The sequence below is a fragment of the Emydura macquarii genome, unplaced genomic scaffold, assembly GCF_026122565.2.
Source record: "Emydura macquarii macquarii isolate MOO-44397 ecotype Brisbane River unplaced genomic scaffold, CSIRO-AGI_Emac_v2 contig_383, whole genome shotgun sequence".
Lineage (NCBI taxonomy): Eukaryota > Metazoa > Chordata > Testudines > Chelidae > Emydura > Emydura macquarii.
In genome coordinates, this window is record NW_027130520.1 from 1,741,772 (window position 1) to 1,763,976 (window position 22,205).

The window sequence follows — 22,205 nt, forward strand, 5'->3', positions numbered from 1 at the left end:
ATGCTATGTCCCATTCTGCTACACATACAGTAGATTCTCTCAGTTGAGATAGCTTACGTGAGGAAGTATTTGTCTATCAAGGAAACAGCATGGTCAACCGGTTTAATTAGGGCCTGAAAGTCTAAAGATCTGTGTAATAATACTTACTCTGTGAATGACTTGCTGTATGACCTTGAACAAGGCACCTAAATTTTCAGTGGCTCCATTTCTCTCTGTGTAAAAAGGGAAAATAACACTTGCTTACCTTTTGAAAAGTACTTTGAGGTCCTGGGATATAAAGCACTATATAAGTGAAAGGTAGTTATCCATCTTAACTCAATAGTGCTTTGTCAAGGGGTGCTAAAGCCAACCAGACAGCCCCTCTATAACTTACAGAGGAGGAAGTGCTCTTTATTAAGATTTAGTGAGAATATTGACCAGCAAAACCAATTCAACTAGTGCAGGTTGGACTTCAGCCCACAGATGAGAGAGTGCTAGAGACAACAACAATTCCAATCAGACCTGATAGCAAAACAAGTCTCTGAGTAAAATTGCAGTTGGTGTTGATATCTCTCTAATAGCCTTTAAAAGTGTATGTTGTTTGTGTGTGAACACAAAATGGGTTTCAGCCTGAAGCAAATGGTATCGCTCACACTGGCTCTCCTTTTAAGGCTTTTTAGGCTGGCTGTAGACTGTTGTGTACTCACATCATCATGTAAATCAGTGTAGAATTTGGTTCAGGGCATCTGCAAGATTTGTCAAATAGATTTTATCCTCTTGATGCAATAGTTAATATCACTATTTACCCTTTCTATGGCCCTGCATCCAATAGATATCTTCTAGCTGTAGTGAGATGTGAGCTAATCCATGTGGAATTACACAAAACAGATTGTATCCATTCCACTCCCAAAAAATTGTGAGGGTTAACTCAGTTTACATTAGGCTGGGGGAAGATACATGCGATGACAACTATTTGCAAGATTATTGTAAGTTCAGTTAGAACCATACAAATTAAATTCTCCATTGCTTCCATTGGAAGCAGTCTTCAAAAAAGCCATTATTAGTGCCAAGTTGCATTCAAGACTGAAAACGGTTGCTGCCTATTTTAAAATTGTAGCAACATTCTGTGTAATATGATATAAATATGTCAACTGTTGATTCATACTAATAGTTGAAGTGATTTAAAATATGTTCTTCAAGCAATCGCCACACTAACCTTTTCACCCTTGTGGGGCTGGCCTGGTAATCCAAAGGAGTAATAAATGCCAAAGTTCAGGACATAGCTACCTACATGCTGCAAGCACAAACTGAGGTAGCACGTTTAGCTTTCATTTTCTCCATCACCCCCTTATCCTTATTGAACTCATGTAATATCATTGTTAGATTCTTCCATTGAGGGAAATTTGCTACAACACAGGTCTTTGGAAAGAGTGGTGCAGTATAAGGGTAGTTTGGGTTATAAGAAGGGGTTGGAGAGATCCTTTGGGGGAACACTTATTCTCGCTTTTCCAGAAATCAATAAAATAAAACTATAATTAAAAAGAAAAGGCCAGGTTTCAAAACGGTGCTCACTTTCTTCTCTTATAAACCACAGAGATTATGTAAGTCAGGTGCCCTCTTTCTACATCAGTCTTTATCTTTCTCTATGTTGTGTACAATAACATGAAAGAGAAAGATGAAATCTTATTTTAATAATGGTCTGTGGAAAAACGTATACATTTAATCCCTGAATTCACAGGGTTTCTCCCACTGACATAAATTGGAGGTTTGCATAAAGATCCAGATCTGAATATGATTTTTTTTTTGTAGTAACTAAAAATTGGAGGTTTGATGAAGATCCAGAGTAGAATATACTTTTATATAGAAAAAATTTAAAACTAAATATTTATTTACCACTATTTGTTCAGTACCTTATTTAGCATCATTCAGTGAGAAAATTTAAGACTAACATTATTTTCCTGTCTTTCCTTTCTCCATTCTCCTCTCCCTTTTTTCTCTCCCTCTGCTGTCTTTATGCATCTCCTCTATCGTTCCTTACTTATTTCTTTCATGTACTAATGTGAAATTCCCCTTTCCATGTGCTTAACTCCCAACTAGAGCTGAATGAATAATTGATTTTTCATTTCAGTAGTTGAACTGAAACTGAATTTTTTTCTGTCCTCTTCACAAAATGAAAAATTGAAATAATTTCATTTGAGTCAAACAAAATGTTTAGAATTTTGATTCAAAATAAGATATCAAACCAAAATGTTGATTCAAAATAAAATGTCCAATGGTTCATTTTGACATTTCTGAAATTCGTTTTAGCCTTTTTTCAGCTGAAACTATTTGTCAGATTTGACCTGATTTCACAAATACTTTTGAAACCCCAAAAACTTTATTTTCAGCAAATTTATGATTTGCTAAAAAAAAAAAATTGCCCACATACCCTCCTGACCCTTCCTCAGTCCATCGTGATCAACAATTATGTAGTTAATTCTCATCATTGGGCTTGAGCATTAAGGCTCCAATAAAATTAATGAGCATTGGGGGGAGTTCACACCTCTCAGTGTTGTTTTCATGCTGTCTGCAGGCTCAATGACAGCTCTATATTGATTTACACTCAGTTCATGTTTGGAAACATATTTTCTTACAATCATAAGGGTAGAAACTTAAAAACATGAAAAATATCAAATGAAAAGCTAGAGTCTGTGAAAACTGAATGTGTCATTCACACCATATAAATACATCAGGCTGACCAGGTATTGACTATGTGATATAAATGTCATCAAGGTAAACTTAAGGGATCATCAGCTGCTAGTTCACCTTCTCAGAAGGTACTGTGGGATCAAAAGATACAGGCCTTAGTGACAGCCATTTATAGAATATCATTACTAATGTTATGAGTATCTTCAAAACTGAAAATGTGGATATGGCCTAAGATTAAATATATTCAATATAAGAATAAATGTCTACTGTAATAATTGTAATATTTATTTTAAAACCTTGAGATATATATATATTTTAAATTTAAATAAGGCTGCTGCAGAATTTCTAGGCCGCCACACCAATGCACCACAGAAACCAGAGATCTTCCATAGAGTTTATATCCAATTTGCTGCAGAGTTCACAGGGAGGTCTTGAAGAGTATGTGCTACTTAGGAAAGAGAAATAAAGGCAAAGGTGGTGGAATAGCATTGTATATCAATGATAAGGTAGACTGTAATGAAATTAGAAGTGATGGAATGGATAAGACAGAGTCTGTCTGGGCAAAAATCTGTGCTGTGCTAGTGCTTGAGCTGTGTTACAGACCACGGGGATCTGATTAAGATATGGATAGAGACCTCCTTAATGTTTTATTGAAGTAAATAGTGCTGGGAATTGTGTGATTATGGGAGACTTTAACTTCCCAGATATAGACTGGAGGACAAGCGCTAGTAATAATAATAGGGCCCAGATTTTCCTGGATGTGATAGCTGATGGATTCCTTCACCAAATAGTTGCTGAACCAACAAGAGAGGATGCCATCTTAGATTTGGTACCTGTGGGTAGTGAGGACCTCACAGAAGAAGTGGTTGTAGGGGGCAACCTTGGTTCGAGTGATCATGAGCTAAGTCAGATCAAACTAAATAGAAGGATAAACAAAAATCTATGACTAGATCTATGACTAGGGTCTTTGACTTCAAAATTAATAATTTAAAAAAATTAAGGGAATTACTTGGGGAAGTGGGCTGGACTCATGGACCTAAAGGAAGATGAAGCTTGGAATTACTTCAAGTCAAAGTTGCAGGAACTATCTGAAGCCTGCATCTCAAGGAAGGGGAAAATATTTATAGCCAAGAGTTGTAGACCAAGCTGGATGAGCAAGCATCTCAGACTGGTGATTAAGAGAAAGCAGAAAGCCTACAAGGAGTAGAATATGGGAGGGATCAGCAAGGAAAGCTACCTCTTGGATGTTAGAACATGTAGATATAAAGTGAGAAATGCCAAAAGCCAAGTAGAGTTGGACCTTGCAAAGGGAATTAAAACCACTAGTAAAAGGTTCTGTAGCCATATAAATAGAAAGAAAACAAAGAAAGAAGAAGTGGGATCGGTAAGCACTGAGGATGGGGTGGAGGTTCAGGATAATCTAGGCATCGCCCAATATCTAAAGAAATATTTTGCCTCCGTTTTTAATTAGGCTAATGAAGAGCTTGGGGATAGTGGCAGGATGGCCAATGGGAATGAGAATATGGAGGTAGAAATTACCACATCCAAGGTAGAAGCCAAACTTGAACAGCTTAATGGGACTAAATCAGGGGCCTGGATAATCTCCATCCAAGAATATTAAAGGAACTGGCATGTGAAATTTCAAGACCATTAGCAAGGATTTGTAATGAATCTGTAAACTCAGGGGTTGTACCGTATGACTGGAGAATTGCTAACATACTTCCTATTTTTAAGAAAGGGAAAAACAGTGATTTGGGTAACTATAGGCCTGTTAGTTAGTAGTATGCAAGGTCTTGGAAAAATTTTTGAAAGAGAAAGTAGTTAAGGACATCGAGGTTAATGTTAATTGGGACAAAATACAACATGGCTTTAGAAAAGGTAGATCGTCCCAGACCAACCTGATCTCCTTTTTTGAGAAGATAACAGATTTTTTAGAAAAAGGGAATGCAGTGGATCTAATTTACCTAGATTTCAGTAGGGCATTTGATACAATTCCACATTGGGAATTATTAGTTAAATTGGAAAAGATGGGGATTAATATGAAAATTGAAAGGTGAATAAGGAACTGGTTAAAGGGGAGACTACAATGGGTCTTACTGAAAGGTGAACAGTCGGGCTGGAGGGAGATTACTATTGGAGTTTCTCAGGGATCAGTCCTGGGACCAATCTTATTTAACCTCTTTATTACTGACCTTGGCAAAAAAAAGTGGGAATGTGCTAATAAAGTTTGCGGATGACACAAAGTTGGAAGGTACTGTCAACACAGAGAAGGACTGGGATATCATACAAAAAGAACTGGAGACCTTGTAAACTGGAGTAATAGAAATAGGATGAAGTTTAATAGTGGAAAGTGCAAGGTCATGCATTTAGGGACCAATAACAAAAATTTCTGCCATAAACCGGAGACGCATCAGTTGGAGGTGATAGAGGAAGAGAAGGACCTGAGCATATTGGTTGATCACAGGATGACTATGAGCCAGCAATGTGATATGGTGTGAAAAAAGCCAATGCGGTCCTAGGATGCATCAGAGGAGGTATTTCTATAAGAGATAGGGAGGTATTAGTTCCGTTATACAAGGAGCTGGTGAGACCTCATTTGGAAGATTGTGTGCAGTTCTGGTCCTCCATGTTTAAGAAAGATGATTTCAAACTGGAACAGGTGCAGGGAAGATCTACTAGGATGAACTGAGAAATGCAAAACCTGCCTTATGAGAGGCGACTCAAAGAGCTTGGCTTGTTTAGCTTAACCAAAAGAAGGTGGAGGGGAGATATGATTGCTCTTTATAAATACATCAGAGGGATAAATACCAGGGAGGGAGAGGAATTATTTAAGTTCAGCACCGATATGGACATAAGAACAAATGGATATAAATTGGCCATCAGGAAGTTTAGACTTGAAATTAGATGTTGGTTTCTAACCATCAGAGGAGTGAAGTTCTGGAACAGCCTTCCAAGGGGAGCAGTGGGGGCAAAAATCCTAGCTCACTTCAAGGCCTGCGATGTGCAGGAGGTCAGACTAGATGACCGCAATGGTCCCTTCTGACCTTATAGTGAAGTCTATGAGTCTAAGACTGAGCTTCATAAATTTATGGATGGGATGGTATGATGGGACAGCCTAATTTGGCAATTAACTGATCTTTGTCTACTACTGGTAAATATGCCAATGGCCTGTGATGGGACGTTTGATGGAGTGGATTCTGAGTTACTACAGAGAATTCTTTCTTGGGTGTCTGGCTGGTGAGTCTTGCCCACCAGGGGTTTAGTTGATTGCCATATTTGGGGTTGGGAAGGAATTTTCCCCCAGGACAGATTGGCAGAGGCCCTAAGGATTTTTCACCTTCCTCTGTAGCATTGGGCACAGGTCACTTGCTGGTGGATTCTCTGTACCTTGAAGTCTTTAAACTATGTCTTGAGTACTTCAATAACTCAGTCATAGGTTAGGGGGCTATTGTGTGAGGTTCTGTGGCCTGTGTAATGCAGGTGATCGACTAGATGATTATATTGGTCCTTTCTGACCTTAATGTCTATGAGTCTATGAAACTTCATGATCTAATATTTTGTAGTTTATGTTAAGACAACTAACTGACAAGGTCTAGAATGTTGAAAGGATACTGATTTACCATGTCCATTGTCAGTCTATTAGTGTTAATAAAAGAAAATGGACACAAATAAGATTTGAGGCTATCTACAAAAATGCTGGATATACACACAAAGGTGTGGTTAATGATGGAAGAAAATGTTTTTCTGTGCATGAGAATATGTGGCTCCTCAAAATGCCAAAACTAATGAATGTGTATTGTTTGTGGAAACTAGGGATGTAAAACATCAAACAGTTAACTGGAAAATATTGTTCTTACCATTTAGTGCAGTAAATGTTACCTAATGTGCACATTAAAGATGCTGCAGCAATACCAGCAAATATGTAGCAATTGTGTTGTGAGAATTGAATTTTAATTTAAGTGACATTATTTTCTGTGGGTGTTATTTCCTTGCCTGTTTATTTTTTTACATTTCATATCATATGTATTGTGGAACTAGGTTCCGCTTCCGTGTTGTTAGGACCATTATGGAACTGACTTTACAGTTTGGTAGCATTAAACCTTCAAAGTTCAAACAACATCACGTAGGTTATCACAATTTTTAGCAACTGCTTTTCCAGAGCAGTAAACGGCGTGCACACTGTTTGAAGATGGAGTGATCGAAAAGAAGGAGTAATACCTGGAATTATTTCACAAAAGTAACAGAAGACACCATTAAATGTAAACTATGTAATACAGAGCTGAGGTATGCAAACAGCACCAAAGCAATGCTGAATCGTTTGAAGTTGAATCATAATCCCAACTATACGTACAAAACGATGGGTCTAATTGTTATTGCTCAAGAAAGAGAACTTGGATTCATTGTGGGTAGTTCTCTGAAAACATTTTCTCAATGGGCAGCAATAGTCAAAAAAGCTAACAGAATGTTGGGAACCATTAGGGAAGGGATGGATAATAAAAGAGAAAATGTCATAATGCCACTATATAAATCCCTGGTGCCCCTCATCTTGAATACTCTGTGCAGTTCTTGTCACCCATCTCAAAAAAGGTATACTAGAAATGGAAAAGGTACAGAGAAGGTCAACAAAAACTATTAAGGATATGAAACACCTCCTATAAGGAGAGATTAAAAAGACTTGCATTGTTTAGCCTAGAAAAGAGGTGACTAAGGGTGGCTATGATAGAGGTCTATAAAATCATGAATGGTGTGGAGAAAGTGAATAGGAAAGTATTGTTATTAATCCTTCACATAACACAAGAACCAGGGTTCACCTGATGAAATTAATAGGCAGCAGGTTTAAAACAGAGGAAGTACTTCTTCAAACAACACACAGTCAGGAGATGCCTTGAAGGCCAGAACTATTAACTGTATTCGAAAAAGAAATAAAATAAGTTCATGGAGGATAAGTCCATCAATGGCTATTAGCCAAGATAGTCAGGGATGCAATCCCATACTCTGGGTGTCTCTATACCTCTGACTGTCAGATGCTGGGGCTGGATGGATCACTTGTGATTGCTCTGTCCTGTTCATTCCCTTTGAAGTATCTATCATTGGCCGCTGTTGGAAGACAGGATACTGGGCTAGATGGACCATTGGTCTGACCCAATATGGCCATTCTTATGTTCAGAATTGAAGAGTGCTTTATGAAAGACAGCAGGAGAAAAGTAGTTTGTTTAAAACAAGTTTGGTCACGCTTTCTGAAAATCTCTGTTCTAAATAGTTTCAGTTACTGAAAACATAGGCCTTCAGTGTACATTTCATAGACAAAAGATACCTTTTTTCACTTTAGATCTGTCTAGTTCTATTATTTCCCTTTTTATTACTGTTATCAAACTCAGCAAGTTTTATCAAATAAGGCTGTGAAGGTGTTCCACATACGTGGGCCTTTATACCGGCAAAGGGTATTTTGAAGTCATTGGCATTCCTCATGAGCAGTAAGATCTGTTCCTTTATAGCAGTGTGCAGGTTCAAGGCTTAAGTCTTTCTTCTTTGGTTCAGGTATCAATATCTTGGGAAATATACAACTAATTGAAGCAGCACAAACTTTTGCTCTGCTGTAGTTGACCTGTTTTGTACCAAGCTGTAGCTTTGAGTGATAGATCAATTCCAAAAGGACAATATTTCTCAAGGATATATTGAGTTAATTGCTTTTCCATTCACAGCTGAAAACAGATACTTTAATGATTCCTTGTTTACAGGGTATAACAGTGATATCAGCATGGTTTCTGAAAAACCTACAAGCATCAGCAGCTGCTTGTTGGGTAAGTTTTGAGCATGTTTTGAATTTGTATCTTGTATTTTACTTGGAAGAAATTATTAATCTGGTTTGATAAATCTTGAAATACATAACCTCCGGAACTTTAAATTTTGAAACTTGATGTATTGTATTTATTTTTAAAGAAAAGTTATTTTGAGATGATCATATACATAGAGGAGAAAATAGATACTGTGTTTTTAAAAAGAATATTGGACAGTAATCAATGCTAGTGAGAGTTATAGTATAGGAGAATAATTCCCAAAGAAATTAAGAATCTTATCTGCAAGACTATCCTCCTCTTCCCCATTTTCTCCCTCCCTCCCCCAAAAAAGACTAAAAGATTATGAGAATGTATAGGCCTTTAGTTTGATTTACCCTAAAGGTTGTCACTAAAGGTGAAGGCTTTGGTTAATTTACATATAATAAATTTGTTTTATTGAAAATTGAGATTTAAATTTGATTTTTTTAATACATATTTTGTTACTTCAGTGTTTGCTTTTTATTTTATTAACTCAGCTTTTGTTAATTGGAGCCTTTTCTGACCATAGAGAAGAGAGCACTTATGGTTAAGACACTAGATTGGGACTGAGAAGAGTCGGAGTTCAGTTTCCTGCTCTGCCACGGCTTTCTTTTGTGACCTTGGGCAAATCACTTAGACTCTTTGTGCTTCAGTTTCCCATGTACAGTATTAAGTGAGGATAATAGTACTTTTTTGTTGTTGTTGTGATTAATTCATTAATGTTTGAGGTGCTTGGACTCTGAGGGGATGGGGCCACATAAATGCCTACATATAGTTTTAGATCATATAGAAGTCACAGCACATGACAAGAACAAAGGAATTTAACAAAGAAAGATATTAATATATAAATAAGGGCTTATTTGAAAAAAACTAGAAATCGGATATATATTTAAAATAAAAAAAAAAAATCCTGTATGACTAGCAGTCATCTTACCTTGGCTTTTTGATGATATTCATCATTGGTTCAAATTTTCAGTGATGACTGGCTGTGGCTTTACCAACTGGATTTCAATTACTCATTGTGCTTTAATCTCTACGAACAGAAATAATCACCACAGAGCCTGCCTTCACTGCTTTTCCCTATGCAATGTAAATCTCTGGCATGCTACATGCACTGAAGATGAAATTGATGATCCATGTCAACTTACTTAAGTTATATGTGTATTGATCTTTTGGAGAAATCATCTTTGACATAAAACCTGAGCAATCTGAATTCTAAAACCAGGATTTTTTATCCCCAAACTTTGAAATTACTATTGATTATGTTATCTGTTTGCTTTAACCTAAAATTAAAAAACATATAAAATCTGAAAATCAAGGTGGTCTTTGCATAAAAAGGTGATAATACTGACTGCATGTTGCCATAATAATCCAAATATAAATATAGAATAGAGTTTGTGCTTGGAGGAAAACATTACAGGTAAACGAAGCAAGAAACTTCAGAGTAAAGATAATGCTTTAGGGATGAATTGTTAAGATTAAAAACTACCTCAATTTTGCCATACCAACCAGGTGTGGATATCAGCAATAGATTTCTTTACTATTTTTTCTTTACAGCTATATTCCAATCTAACATCATGCCAAGCACTTGGAAATATGTGTGTGATGAATATGAACTCATTAAGCTCTACCAGTACTGATGCATGTGGTCTGTTTCAGTATGTCTATGCAAATACAGCAGGGCTAGGCACTGTTCATTCAGTATCTTTCTGGTATGTTACATTTTCTATAACTCTATCAATTCAAACATTTTTTAGTATTAATGTTTACATAGAAATTAGCAGAATGTGTAGTCTTACATAAAATATTAAGGCCCTGTGAAGAAAACAAAATATAACTGTTTGCAGGAGACAGAATCTTCCATGGCTGTACTATGGTGACCAGCCAGGATTAGCATCCCAAGTACTTGATACAACCCAGTTCCCTACAAGCTTCAGTTTTAAAGGAACAAACAAGGTAAGCATAATGATATTTAAGGGGGCAAATTCATTTCTGGTATAACTCCATTAAAGCTAATGGAGTTGCACCAGGCATGCATTTGGCCCAACAGTTTGTCCTTTTCTTATGGGATATGCAATTGATGCCTTATTTTGCACACAATCCTCATACATTTGTTTAAGTTAAATAGTTATCTAAAATTAGAACAAAGTATCAAAAAGGTTGCTGGTTATATAATAAGCTGCTTAGCAATTACATTTTCAAATGTATCTTAAGTTTTCATGTAGTCGAATTGAGAAACAACAACCATCATCAAGATTTCACATACAATTTAGTCAGGTTTTTTTAACTAACATTGCAATGCTTTTGTGTTTTAATGATTAAATCATTATTTTCATGTTATGATTAAGTGTATTTAAGTCATAATTTAATTAATTCTTTAAAGGAACAATAATTTGCTTTGGATATTAAAAACCAATTTAGAAAATATGCCCTTCTCCATACTCTGTTGCTGAGAAATAAAAAAACAAACTGGCTAATGTTTTTAGAGCCTAGCCCAAAACAATGTTGTTCTCCTTATACTTATTCTTCATCAGCAGCCACCTTAAATATACCTTGAGGGATATATTAGTCCATTGATTATTAAGTTTTTTGTTTAAAAATTCATGGCATAATATGGCCCATGATATTTAGGGAATAACCAACTACTGTCTCACTAGAGCTGACTGAAGAAAAGTATTCTGTTTCACGAGGGATTTTGCTTTTTTAAAAATTAGTTTCATTCTGATTTGTAACAAAACACAAAAATTTCAAAATTCTTCACAAAAAGGAGTCCTTGACTGAGGTAATCTGCCTGGTGAGTTGTCCCAGGGCTACAGACCCTGGAAGCCCTGGGGTTTCTGGCTTTGGGTACATTGGAACCCTGCCTGATTTCTAAAAGAACTTCATCAAAATCAAACCATTTCCCTGGAACATTTTGATTTCAACAAATCAGCAAATTCTTATGGAAAAAATGTTTAGTCAGTATTTTTCCTACCAAGCTTACTTCTCACATCACACTGATGCTGATATTAGAAGAGTTGAAAAGTAGATTAAAAAAGCATGGAACCAAGGTTAATATTTATATTTACAAAATAGAAAAGGAAAAAATGAAATGTTTTATCCAGCATTCTAGTAAAGTATTGAAAAATGAAGTTGGTGTGCCTAAAATTTATTCAGTCTTTTAAACACTTTTATCTTCTGTTGTCAGAATATAAAACTGCAGTTTATCACAGCTTCATATGATGCAGAGGGAAATTTTCTTAAATGGCAAAATTTGGAAGGAGGTGTTTTACAGGTAAGTGTGGGTTTTGGTTATGTTTTTGGTGCACTATCAAAATACTGGTTGCCTTCTAGAAAAGAGACCACAATGAAGAGGAGCACAAATACAACACCTGAGTGTTCATATAACTACAGTTGCCTCAGTGCAACCTTATTTAATTATTAAAATTAAATTATTTTATTAATAAAAATAACCTTTCAGAGGTGATTTCTTGTTCAAGGTGGCCTCTTCATATTCCCACTTGTGGGATGTAAGAACACATCTTCTAACTCCTAAGAATCTAGAAACCTTCTAGAAAGCAGTGCCTGTTGGCCTCTTGTGGCATCAATCACTTAGAGCCATGGTCCCAGACACCTTCCCTTTCACAGGCAGCTGTGTGTGCATGGCCCATGATTTCTCCTTTTCCATTTGTGGTTAGTGTGAACAGTGTATGGTTGAGCTCTCAGATACATACTCTTTTGGAGAACATTCTGGAGTCTGACTCTTGGATCCTAACATTGGGAAGGAGTTTTAGCAGAGCCTTAGGTCTCTGAGTTTTCATAGTATGAGCTGATAGGCTCATCAGGATAGCTATTGGAGAATCTCAAACTCTGCTATCATTGTGGAAGACTGAGTGAGTTGCAAGTGTCAATATTTTATCGTTCTTTATAGTATTCCCTGATTGTCCTGCAACTGCCTCCTAAATTTACTGCAAATGTAGTGTCTGAGTTTCTTCTGATTCAGAGCTCTAAACTCCAAAGCTCATTATCACCCATGGGAAAGTAGACACTATCGTAGGTGCTAAGAAGACTTCGAGTTTTTATTTGAATAAGACTACTGTTTATTTCCTAAATACAAGTGTTTTTTAGCCTTTGGGAACCAATATAAGGGAACTCAGGGTACTCAGGGTACCTTTTGTAATGTATTAGCATCACATCTCAGTGCATAATCTAACAGGTCAATATTTTAAAAGCATAGCAATATCAATAGTATGCCTGTAATGATTCCTGAGGTTCTAGTCATATATTTATACTGTTCTGTTCTCTCCATTTAAATTTTTACTTTGGCAAGATGGTTCTACAGTCCTCATTTAATTAGAACTCAGCTCATCTTCCTGAGAGTTGCATTGCTTGCTATACTCCCACAGGTGGGGGAAATGAAGAGGCCCCCTTGAAGGGGAAAGAATTGTTTCTTCAAGTAGTGTCCCTGTGGGTGCTTCACTCCAGGTGTTGACGCGTCTTCATGTCCTTGATCGGAGATTTCACCAGCAGTGCCGCCCGGGTCGCGCATGTGTCATTCCCGTCTCGCAGCGCCATTGGTGCCCTTTTCAGTGCACGTGACCCAGGCGCTCAGTTCCTTCTTAACTGTCCACAGTCCAACACAGCGCTCCCAGCAGTTCTTCACAGCCCACTAGAAATCTTCAATAAGTCTTTTCTTCTCCTTAAAGTTACTCAGTAAACCTGAGTACCTGTAATTTAGTTTACTTTACTGTAATCCTTCCCCATTTAAAAAAAAAAAAAAATTCCCTCAGATTTACCCCTCCTTTATAAGTAAGATTATGCCGGGTTCTCCTGGCTTCAAACGCTGTACCTCATGCAGGGATGCTATGCTGGCTTCAGACGGACACTCCGAGTGCATCAGATGCCTCGGTGAAGGGCATATTGCCCAGCAATGTATCCATTGTACAAATCTAAAAAACAGAGCCAGGTGTGACAGGGACCTCCGCCTGAAGTTAATACTGATGGAGAGGTCGCTAAGACCTTCCTCAGACCCTGAGCAGGGTAATGGCTCCTCACAAGAAAACACCAGAAAAAGCACTCTACTCTGCCTACAACTGAGCATGCCAAGAAAAGGAGGTCACCAGAAAAGGAGAAAAGTTTCGGTACCAAAGAAGCTGTAGGTTCCTCGGGTACATTGACCTTTTCTACAAGAAGACTCCCATTGCTCCTCTAAAGAGCTGAGACACAAAACTAAACAACCCCGTGCCGACACAGCACCATCTAAAGCAACGGTCCACACAATGACTGTAACTGCCTCCACAGAGGCACCAATTCAGACCTCGGCGTCGATAAGTGACACAGCACCGACACATGCTAACCATGACTACATTGGCACCAGCAAAAAACACAGTACCGACAGCACCAATGCAGCCTGAGCACCAGACAGCATCGAGGGCACCCACGGCACCAGTGGTGCCATTGGATATGTCTGCACCGGAAAAGGCTACGGAGCACACTTCGGGCATCGTCATTGACAACGGAGCTGACAACTCTGGCTCCACAAAAACATGCTCAGAAGAGCAAACATCACAAGAATGAGGAGGAATTTGTAACATCTTCCCTGCTATCATCTCTCTACAGGACTGACACCTCTCCAGTGTACTTTACTCACGAGCAGCCCATGTTTCCCATCCCTTCTCCAGTGATGAGGAGTATGATGGTGAACAGGCTACCTTTTCTCCACAACAATCATCACCCAGAGGCCACCTATCCAGACATTGGCCACATCACAGACAACCAACATATCCATGGTTTGCGCCTCCATGGTTTTCACCACAATACCATATGCACTGGCCTGGCTGGGACGCCTGGTCTACTCTCCACTGCACAGTAGATCATCAACCTCACATAGGCACAGAGACAGATCACCTATTAGACCTACTCAAACAGGACCCGAAATAACTGGCCCTGCTGACGAACAGGATGTGAGTGTGGACAAGAAATGCCACCAACCACACACAACTCACCCAACAAGACCATAGTTCCCCCACCTCCGATGACTGCAGATGATTTTTAGTAGTTCCAGGAACTGTTTAAGAGGGTGGCGGACAGTTTGGAAATCTCATTCCAGGAAGTGGCAGGGTCACAACACAAACTGCTTAAAATATTGCAGACCTCAGCTTCTACCAAAATCGCCCTTCCAATGGATGATGCCTTTATGGAGCCAGCAAATAACATCTGGCAGACCCCCACCACCACCCAAAAAGGCTGACAAAAAATATTAAGTCCCTGCCAAAGATACTGAGTTCCTCTTCACCTATCCAGCTCCTAATTCTCTGGTTATAAAAGCTGCTACCCAGAGGAACAAGCAGCAGCAGCATAAGTCGACACCATATGACAAAGATGACAAAAGGCCTTAATGGGCAGAAAAGTCTACACATCAGCTACTCTTCAATTAAGAGTAGCAAACTACGCCACCTTACTATCAAATTACGATCACGAAAATTGTTCCAAAATATCAGAATTTATTGAATTTCTCCCGGAAGATAGAAAACAGCAATTTCAATCGCTGATCAAAGAAGGGCAACTGGTCGCAAGAACAGCATTGCAGGCTTCCCTTGACATGGTTGACACTGCGACTAGAACTGTTGCAACTGCTGTTGTCATGCATAGGGCATCATGGCTTCACTCTGCGGCTCTGCCTAAACAACTGCAGGCAACGATCGAGAATCTTCTTTTCAATAAAGTGAAGCTCTTCGCAGAAAAAACAGATGAAGTCAATCATACCATGAAAAGATTCCAGGGTTACGCTCTGCACCCTTCGAATTTACACACCTGCAACAAGAAGAAGACCCTTCAGGTATCGGCCATATAATTCCAGATACCAACATTACTCGCAAAACAGATGATATGAACAGTCATGCTCCCGACAAAGGCTACAGCAACATCGACAGACAAACCCGCAGCCATCAACATCCCAGGCTGCCCCTCCAAAGCAACAATTTTGAGGACTTGGTCGAGGGTCTTTATGACCGCCCCCACCTTCAACAGCCAGAGTCCATCTTGTTCAAACATCAACTACGGCCCTTTTACCAACACTAGGTGAACATAACATCAGACAAATGCGTACTAGAAATTATCCGATCTGGATACACTATTCCCTTTACCTCCATACCTACAATCCAAACTCCTTCCTTGTCCCTGTTCAGGGACCCATCTCACGAACAACTATTACAACAGAAGGTCGATCATTTACTCCAAATAGGTGCCATAGAGCATGTTCCCTCCCAACACAGAGGAAAAGGCTTTTATTTTCATTATTTTCTCACCCAAAAGAAGACCGGAGGTTGGAGACCTGTTTTAGATTTAAGAAAATTGAACAAATTCACAAAGATACAAAAAATTCAGGATGGTTACTCTGTCTACTATATTGCCGGAGCTGGAACAGGGGGACTGGTTTGTAGCCCTCGACCTTCAGGACACATATTTTTCACATTACTATTCATCCGGCCCACAGAAAATTCCTTAGATTCACACTGCTCAACAACCACTATCAATACATGGTGCTACCGTTTGGCCTTTGCGCTGCTCCAAGAGTCTTTTCCAAGGTCCTTGCTGTAGTAGCAGCTTACCTTCACAAACTAGGGGTCGCCATATTCCCATATCTTGACGATTGTCTAATAAGGGCACACACCTATATGGGAGCTGTACATGCAGTTCACACTGCAAGGACAGTATTTCACACACTAAGACTTACGATAAACGACAAAAAATCCACCCTACAGCCTGTGCAACAACTGGAGTTTATAGGTGCGCACCTGGATTCCCACACTGCCGGGGCATTTCTACCAAAGACCAGATTTCAGAACACTGTAAATCTGGAATCTACAATACAAAGCAGGCCAACTCTGAACGTTCGCACATGCCTTCAAATGTTGGGTCATATGGCAGCTGTCACTTTTGTAGTGCAAAATGCATGATTGCACATGAGACCACTTCAAATGTGGCTCGCAACAGTTTACAAACCACATAGACAATCTCTATACAAAAATGGTAGCAATGCCAAAAAAGATCAAACAATCATTAAAATGGTGGACACAGCCCAACAACCTTCAAACAGGAACTCCATTCATAAGCGAAACACCTTCAATTATGATCACAACAGATGCATCACTAATTGGATGGGAAGTGCACCTAAAGGGGAATACCATTCAAGGCAAATGATCACCACAGGAAACTAAATTACACATAAACCTACTGGAGTTACGAGCTCTCCGCAATGCCTGTATACACTTCCTACCTCTGATAGCAGGAAAAACTATAAAGATAATGACACTGCGTCGTCAAGGAGGCGCAAGATCCAACTCCCTATGCACAGAGGCAATGAGACTTTGTAATTGGTGCATATCCCACAACATCCACATTTCAGTGACATATTTACCCAGTACTTAGAATACCACTGCAGACAACCTGAGCTGAAAATTTGGCAACAATCACGAGTGGGAATTATACAACACAGTCCTAGAAAACCTCTTTCATCAGTAGGGCTACCCCACAATCGATCTATTTGCGACAACAAAGAATCACAAATGCCGTTACTTCTGCTCAAGAACTGGTCTAGATTCAACAGGGGGCGCATTCCTCATCAACTGGAACACAGGTCTCCTCTACACGTTCCCCCTACCCCCATGATAGCCAAAACCATACACAAAATACACAAGGACAATACGAAGGTGATAATGATAGCACCAGCATGGCCCAGGCAACCATGATTCACTTACGTCACACAGATGTCGATCCACAAACCAATCGCTCTCCCACTAGTCGACGATCTCCTCTCCCAGGACAACGGAACCATATGCCATCCACACGTGAAGAATTTACATCTCACAGCATGGTTCCAAACTGGTTCCAAAAATCTGAACTACAATGTTTGGAACCAGTAAGGAATATTTTACTAAATAGCAGAAAATCTGCTACAAGAAAAACTTACCTTCAGAAATGGTGCAGATTCTCCTTGTGGTGTCAACAGAAGCAGGTCAACTCACTAACAGCATCAATCCCCACTATATTAGACTATCTCCTGGAAATAAAAAAATCTGGATTAGCGATTAGCTCAATTAAAGTACACCTAGCAGCTATCACCACCTTTCATGATCTCATAGATGATACCATGATTTTTGCACATCCAATTGTCAAATACTTCATGATTGGTATACAGAATGTGTACCCAGACATACATCCTCCCATATACCTTGGGACCTCAACTTAGTCTTCAGGGAAATTATCAAGTCACCCTTCGAGCCTTTAGTGACTTGTTCATTAATGCTCATATCCATGAAGGTAGCATTTCTAGTCGCAATCACATCGGCACGCCATGTGAGTGAACTCAGAGCACTTATGGCCCACCCACCGTATACAGTATTTCACAAAGATAAGGTGACGCTACAACCTCATCCGAAGTTCCTCCCCAAAGTAACATCATCATTCCACCTTAACCAAAACATTAATTTACCTACCTTTTACCTGAAACCACACTCTAATGCACAAGATGCAGCCCTCCATACGTTGGTCATAAGATGAGCCATTGCGTTTTACCTACAAAGAACAAAACCTTTCAGGAACTCTCCTAAACTTTTTGTATCAATTACAGAACGTTCCAAAGGCAACACCATATCTACCCAAAGACTTTCAAAGCGGATTTCCACACATGCTACACACAGTCAGGGCTAACACCACCCCAAAGGGTCAGGACACATTCAACGAGATCAATCGCCACATTCACTGCCTTGCATAATGTACCAATTACTGAAATATGCAAAGCACTACCTGGGCCTCAGTCCACACTTTCATAAAAGGCTACGCCATTGATCAAGCATCAAGACATGATGCAGCAATCAGACTATCAGTACTCCGAAGCCCCCTCCTCCAACTGAGGGCACTGCTCAAGAATCACCTGGAGTGGCGCACCCACAGGGACATTACTCGAAGAAGAAGAGACGGTTACTCACCTTGTGCAGTAACTGAGGTTCTTCGAGATGTGTGTCCTTGTGGGTGCTACTATCCACCCTCCTTCCCCTCTAATTCGGAGTCAAACACTACGGCTGTATGATAGAGAAAGAAGAGAGTGGCCAAGGTTGCGTGTGCTGAAAAGGGCGCCAATGGCGTCACAAGATGGGGACAGCGCATGCGCAACCCGGACAGGCACTGCAAGCGAAATCTCCGATCAAGGACGCGCCAACACCTGGAGTGGAGCACCCACAAGGACACACATCTCAAAGAACCTCAGTTACTGCACAAGGTGAGTAACCATCCCTTCTTGCCATGGTAATTCTGGTGCTTTCAGAATGTCACATCATAGTCATACTGTCCATTCACCTTCCTCTCTCCCTTGGAATTCTTTTCTGACAGGATTCTGGGGTTTAGCAGCAGGAACTGATGCAGTGAGGCTGCATAGCTCTTTTGTAATCCCAGGTCTGAACATTCAGTGCCATAAGAGGGTGTTCCTGCAGTCCTCTTGGACGTTGCTTTCCACAAGGGTTCAGAAGTTCAGTGGTGGCACAGAGAACATCCCACAAGTGTGAATAAGCAGAGACAACACTCAAAGTACCATAGAAAATAATTGGTTTTATTCTGTTTTCAGATTTTAAAATGAATATCTCTTTTTAAACTAATTAAATCTTATTTAGAACTGCAGATATATAAACTATGTACATATTGTATATTCTACAAATTGAGAAAGTTATACCTTTGAATTAACATACATAAAAATGTCTAACCTAATGGTTTTTTTGTGCAGCTTTGTTCTGACACACTGAGTAGACTGAATGCTGCTTATACCTTTGGAACAACATATCAACAAAGAGTAAGCATGAAGCAAAATGTTATTTTGGAACTTTTAGTTGAGTAAATTTTAAATCTTGTCATTGACGTATGGAAAGAAATGAGTAAGTTGAGCCATGAGTTGTGGCACTGCTTTTTCTCTTCTGAAATTTTTGCTTATTCTACCTTTTAGTATACTGAGTGAAACAAGTTTATTTGTTGAGTCTCAGATACCAATCATGAAACAATGCAGCATTACATACCATACAGCCAGTGAAATAAGCATGAGACTTGACACAATGAGGGATTCTTTTTTCTTTAAATCTGTACTCTGCTACTGACTCACTGTTAATAGAAAGACACAATATGCATGAAATCCCTACACTCAAATTTGTTGCATTTCACCTTTAACTTGTCTCACTCTCCCTTTTTATAAAATAGAGATAATAATTACTTACCTCATGGGGGTTTTCTTTGGTATATCAGTTAATGTTTGTAAAATTTTATGGAACTGTAACACACCTAGCACAGGTTTATTTATTCATTGTTGTTATAATTATTGTTAATTAATTTATCTGCACTTTGGAACATTTTCCTAACTGAAGTAGCAAAGAAAGTGCATTTTATATTGCTGTATAATAGCAGATCCGTTCTAGCTGCTGTTTGGATGATGTGAAAATCTAATAGTACAACACTTTAATTTTCACACAAATATTTGCCCAGTTATTTTTACAAATGTCTCTGAACTCTTTAAATAGTCTTTATCAGTTTTACACATTTATAATGATAAAAGTGAACTCTACTGTCTGAATTCAGATATTGAAGATAGAAATGGAAAGCTATTTGCCATTTAGTGTGGATCATTGAATTATGGCAGCTTAGTTCATCCCTCTGTAGTGCTGTTTGGGTTTTTTTTGTTTTCATGTTTTGAGTGATACTTGCTGAAGCTGGTTTCTTTGTCTGTGACTAGGCAGTGCATATAGCCACATGAATCCCTTTGTTGGATGTAAATTCTGTAACTAAGAATATGTTTACACTACATCTGGAGCTGAGCAGCTTGAGCAGAGTTAGCATGCTAAAAATACCAGTGTAGCCAGTGGTAAGCATGGGCAGCAGCTCAAGCTAACCACCCATGTACATACTCTTGGGGTATAGGTGGATTTGTACTGAGGCAGCTAGCCTGAGCTGCCACCTGCGTCATCGGTGGTTATACTGCTATTTTTAGCATTCTTGTTCTAGTGGAGTTAGCACGTCTGTTTACTCACACTGGGAAGCATGCTACCAGCTACAGCGTAGACATACCCTTAGACATAGATTCAGTAGTTGAAACTGGATAATAAAGATGGTATCCATATCGTAGTCCTTACATATTAAGCTGCATTCGAAACTATCCAATGGTTAGAACCATCTCAAGTTCTGAGGTAGAACAGAAAAAAATAAATTGTTAAATGCAACAATATTTGTTCCATATGTTTCTCGAAGACTATAGGAAAAAAAATGTGTTTAAGAAATGTTATGTGATCATTTAATTTAAAGACTGTATTTTAATTCTTGTACACAAAGAAGAAAAGTTTCCACATTAAATTTGGCATTTCCAGATTTGAGTGCTTATTCCTGAAAAATCAGCATTGTGTTAACATTGTTTTGGCTATGGTATTTCCTAGATTTTTTTAAAAAAAGTATATAAAACAAGAAAGGAGGAAACAGCTAGAGGCTTACTGTCTGAGTTTGAAGTCTCCTCACACATAATAAAGTGCAAGTGGCTTGTATAAAATCCATAATTTTTAAGTAACTTAATTGCTGGAATGTCTTGTCCCAGGCTCTTTGTAAGAGGCAGACTTCTTAATTTGGTTGGGGGAGGAATTCACAATTTCAAAATATGTAATGAAATAATTAAATGAGGAAAGTGACCTTTTTATTTAAATCACATTTTTTCTATAGTGTACAATTTCTGTTTCCAAGATGTTAATGGATTTTGCTAATCCAGTATTTTATGATGTGTACCTTAAATATCATGATGATAGTGGACAGCAGTATCTATGGGCCGTGCCAGTTTTAAACTTAAATCTTCAATACAATGAAATGTCTGTGAATCAAGGTAGGAATATCATACTGATTACACTTTCTGTGAATTGAATTAGTTTACATACAATCAGTATAAATATAAATAAATGAGTATATCAATAGTTCTTATTGCTCCTAAAAATCACTGCTCCATTTTAAAAATATCACAGTTTACCCTTGTTTTAAAAATCACCAATGTGTATTAGGAATTTAATACTTTAGGGCCAAAACCTGACCCTTTTTCAGTGCTGGAGTAAGAGGCATTGGCTGCATATTTTTGGTCTACCCTGACCTGACTGATATTATACACAGTCCAGCCATTGCATAAAGGCTCATGGAGGATCTCTGGAATTTGGAAAGTGAAGAAGGAGCTGGCAGTTCAATTTGGAGTTCAGATCTGAAGGGCATCCCGCCACCCTAACATGAAGGTGGATTTTTTTTTTTTTTTTTTTTTTTTGTGAGGGGGGTGGAATAGATGAAGTAGAGTCAGTAATAGGGATCCACTATCCATTCTCCTACATAGGTAGTGATGGCATAGCAGGAATGTGAGCTGCTCCAGACTTGAGGTGGCAACAGGAGCAATGGAATGATCCTGCTTCTGTTCAGGTGACCTGGGAGAAAGGATTACTTCCTACCTCCACCCTTGCCACTTCTACTGAGTTCCTCAGTGCACTACCTGGTTACTTGAGATACACACTGAATAGAGGATTTGGCCTCAAGTACGGCTATCCAGATGAATGAGCGTGCATATCTTTAAAAGTGTGATCCCATGTACATAAGAGAATAGATACAGGAATCTTGCATAGCACATTAACATCATACGGAAACTAATAATACAGAATTGCCATGTAGATAAAAGAAGATTGCATACATTTGTGA

General features: G+C 38.7%; 1 protein-coding gene across 2 annotated transcripts in view; it reads left to right on the top strand.

Moving 5' to 3' along the window:
* Positions 1-22,205, top strand: part of TMEM67 (transmembrane protein 67) — a 59,328-nt gene that overhangs the window by 6,952 nt on the left and 30,171 nt on the right. For both annotated transcript variants that reach the window (XR_010917681.1, XM_067536433.1), the window contains 6 exons: positions 8,406-8,468; positions 10,041-10,195; positions 10,331-10,439; positions 11,671-11,757; positions 19,240-19,305; positions 21,204-21,360. Coding sequence is in view for 1 of the 2 variants with exons in the window: in XM_067536433.1 (XP_067392534.1) it covers positions 8,406-8,468; positions 10,041-10,195; positions 10,331-10,439; positions 11,671-11,757; positions 19,240-19,305; positions 21,204-21,360 (637 nt within the window). In the remaining variant the exon portion in view is untranslated. The remainder of the gene's footprint in view (positions 1-8,405; positions 8,469-10,040; positions 10,196-10,330; positions 10,440-11,670; positions 11,758-19,239; positions 19,306-21,203; positions 21,361-22,205) is intronic.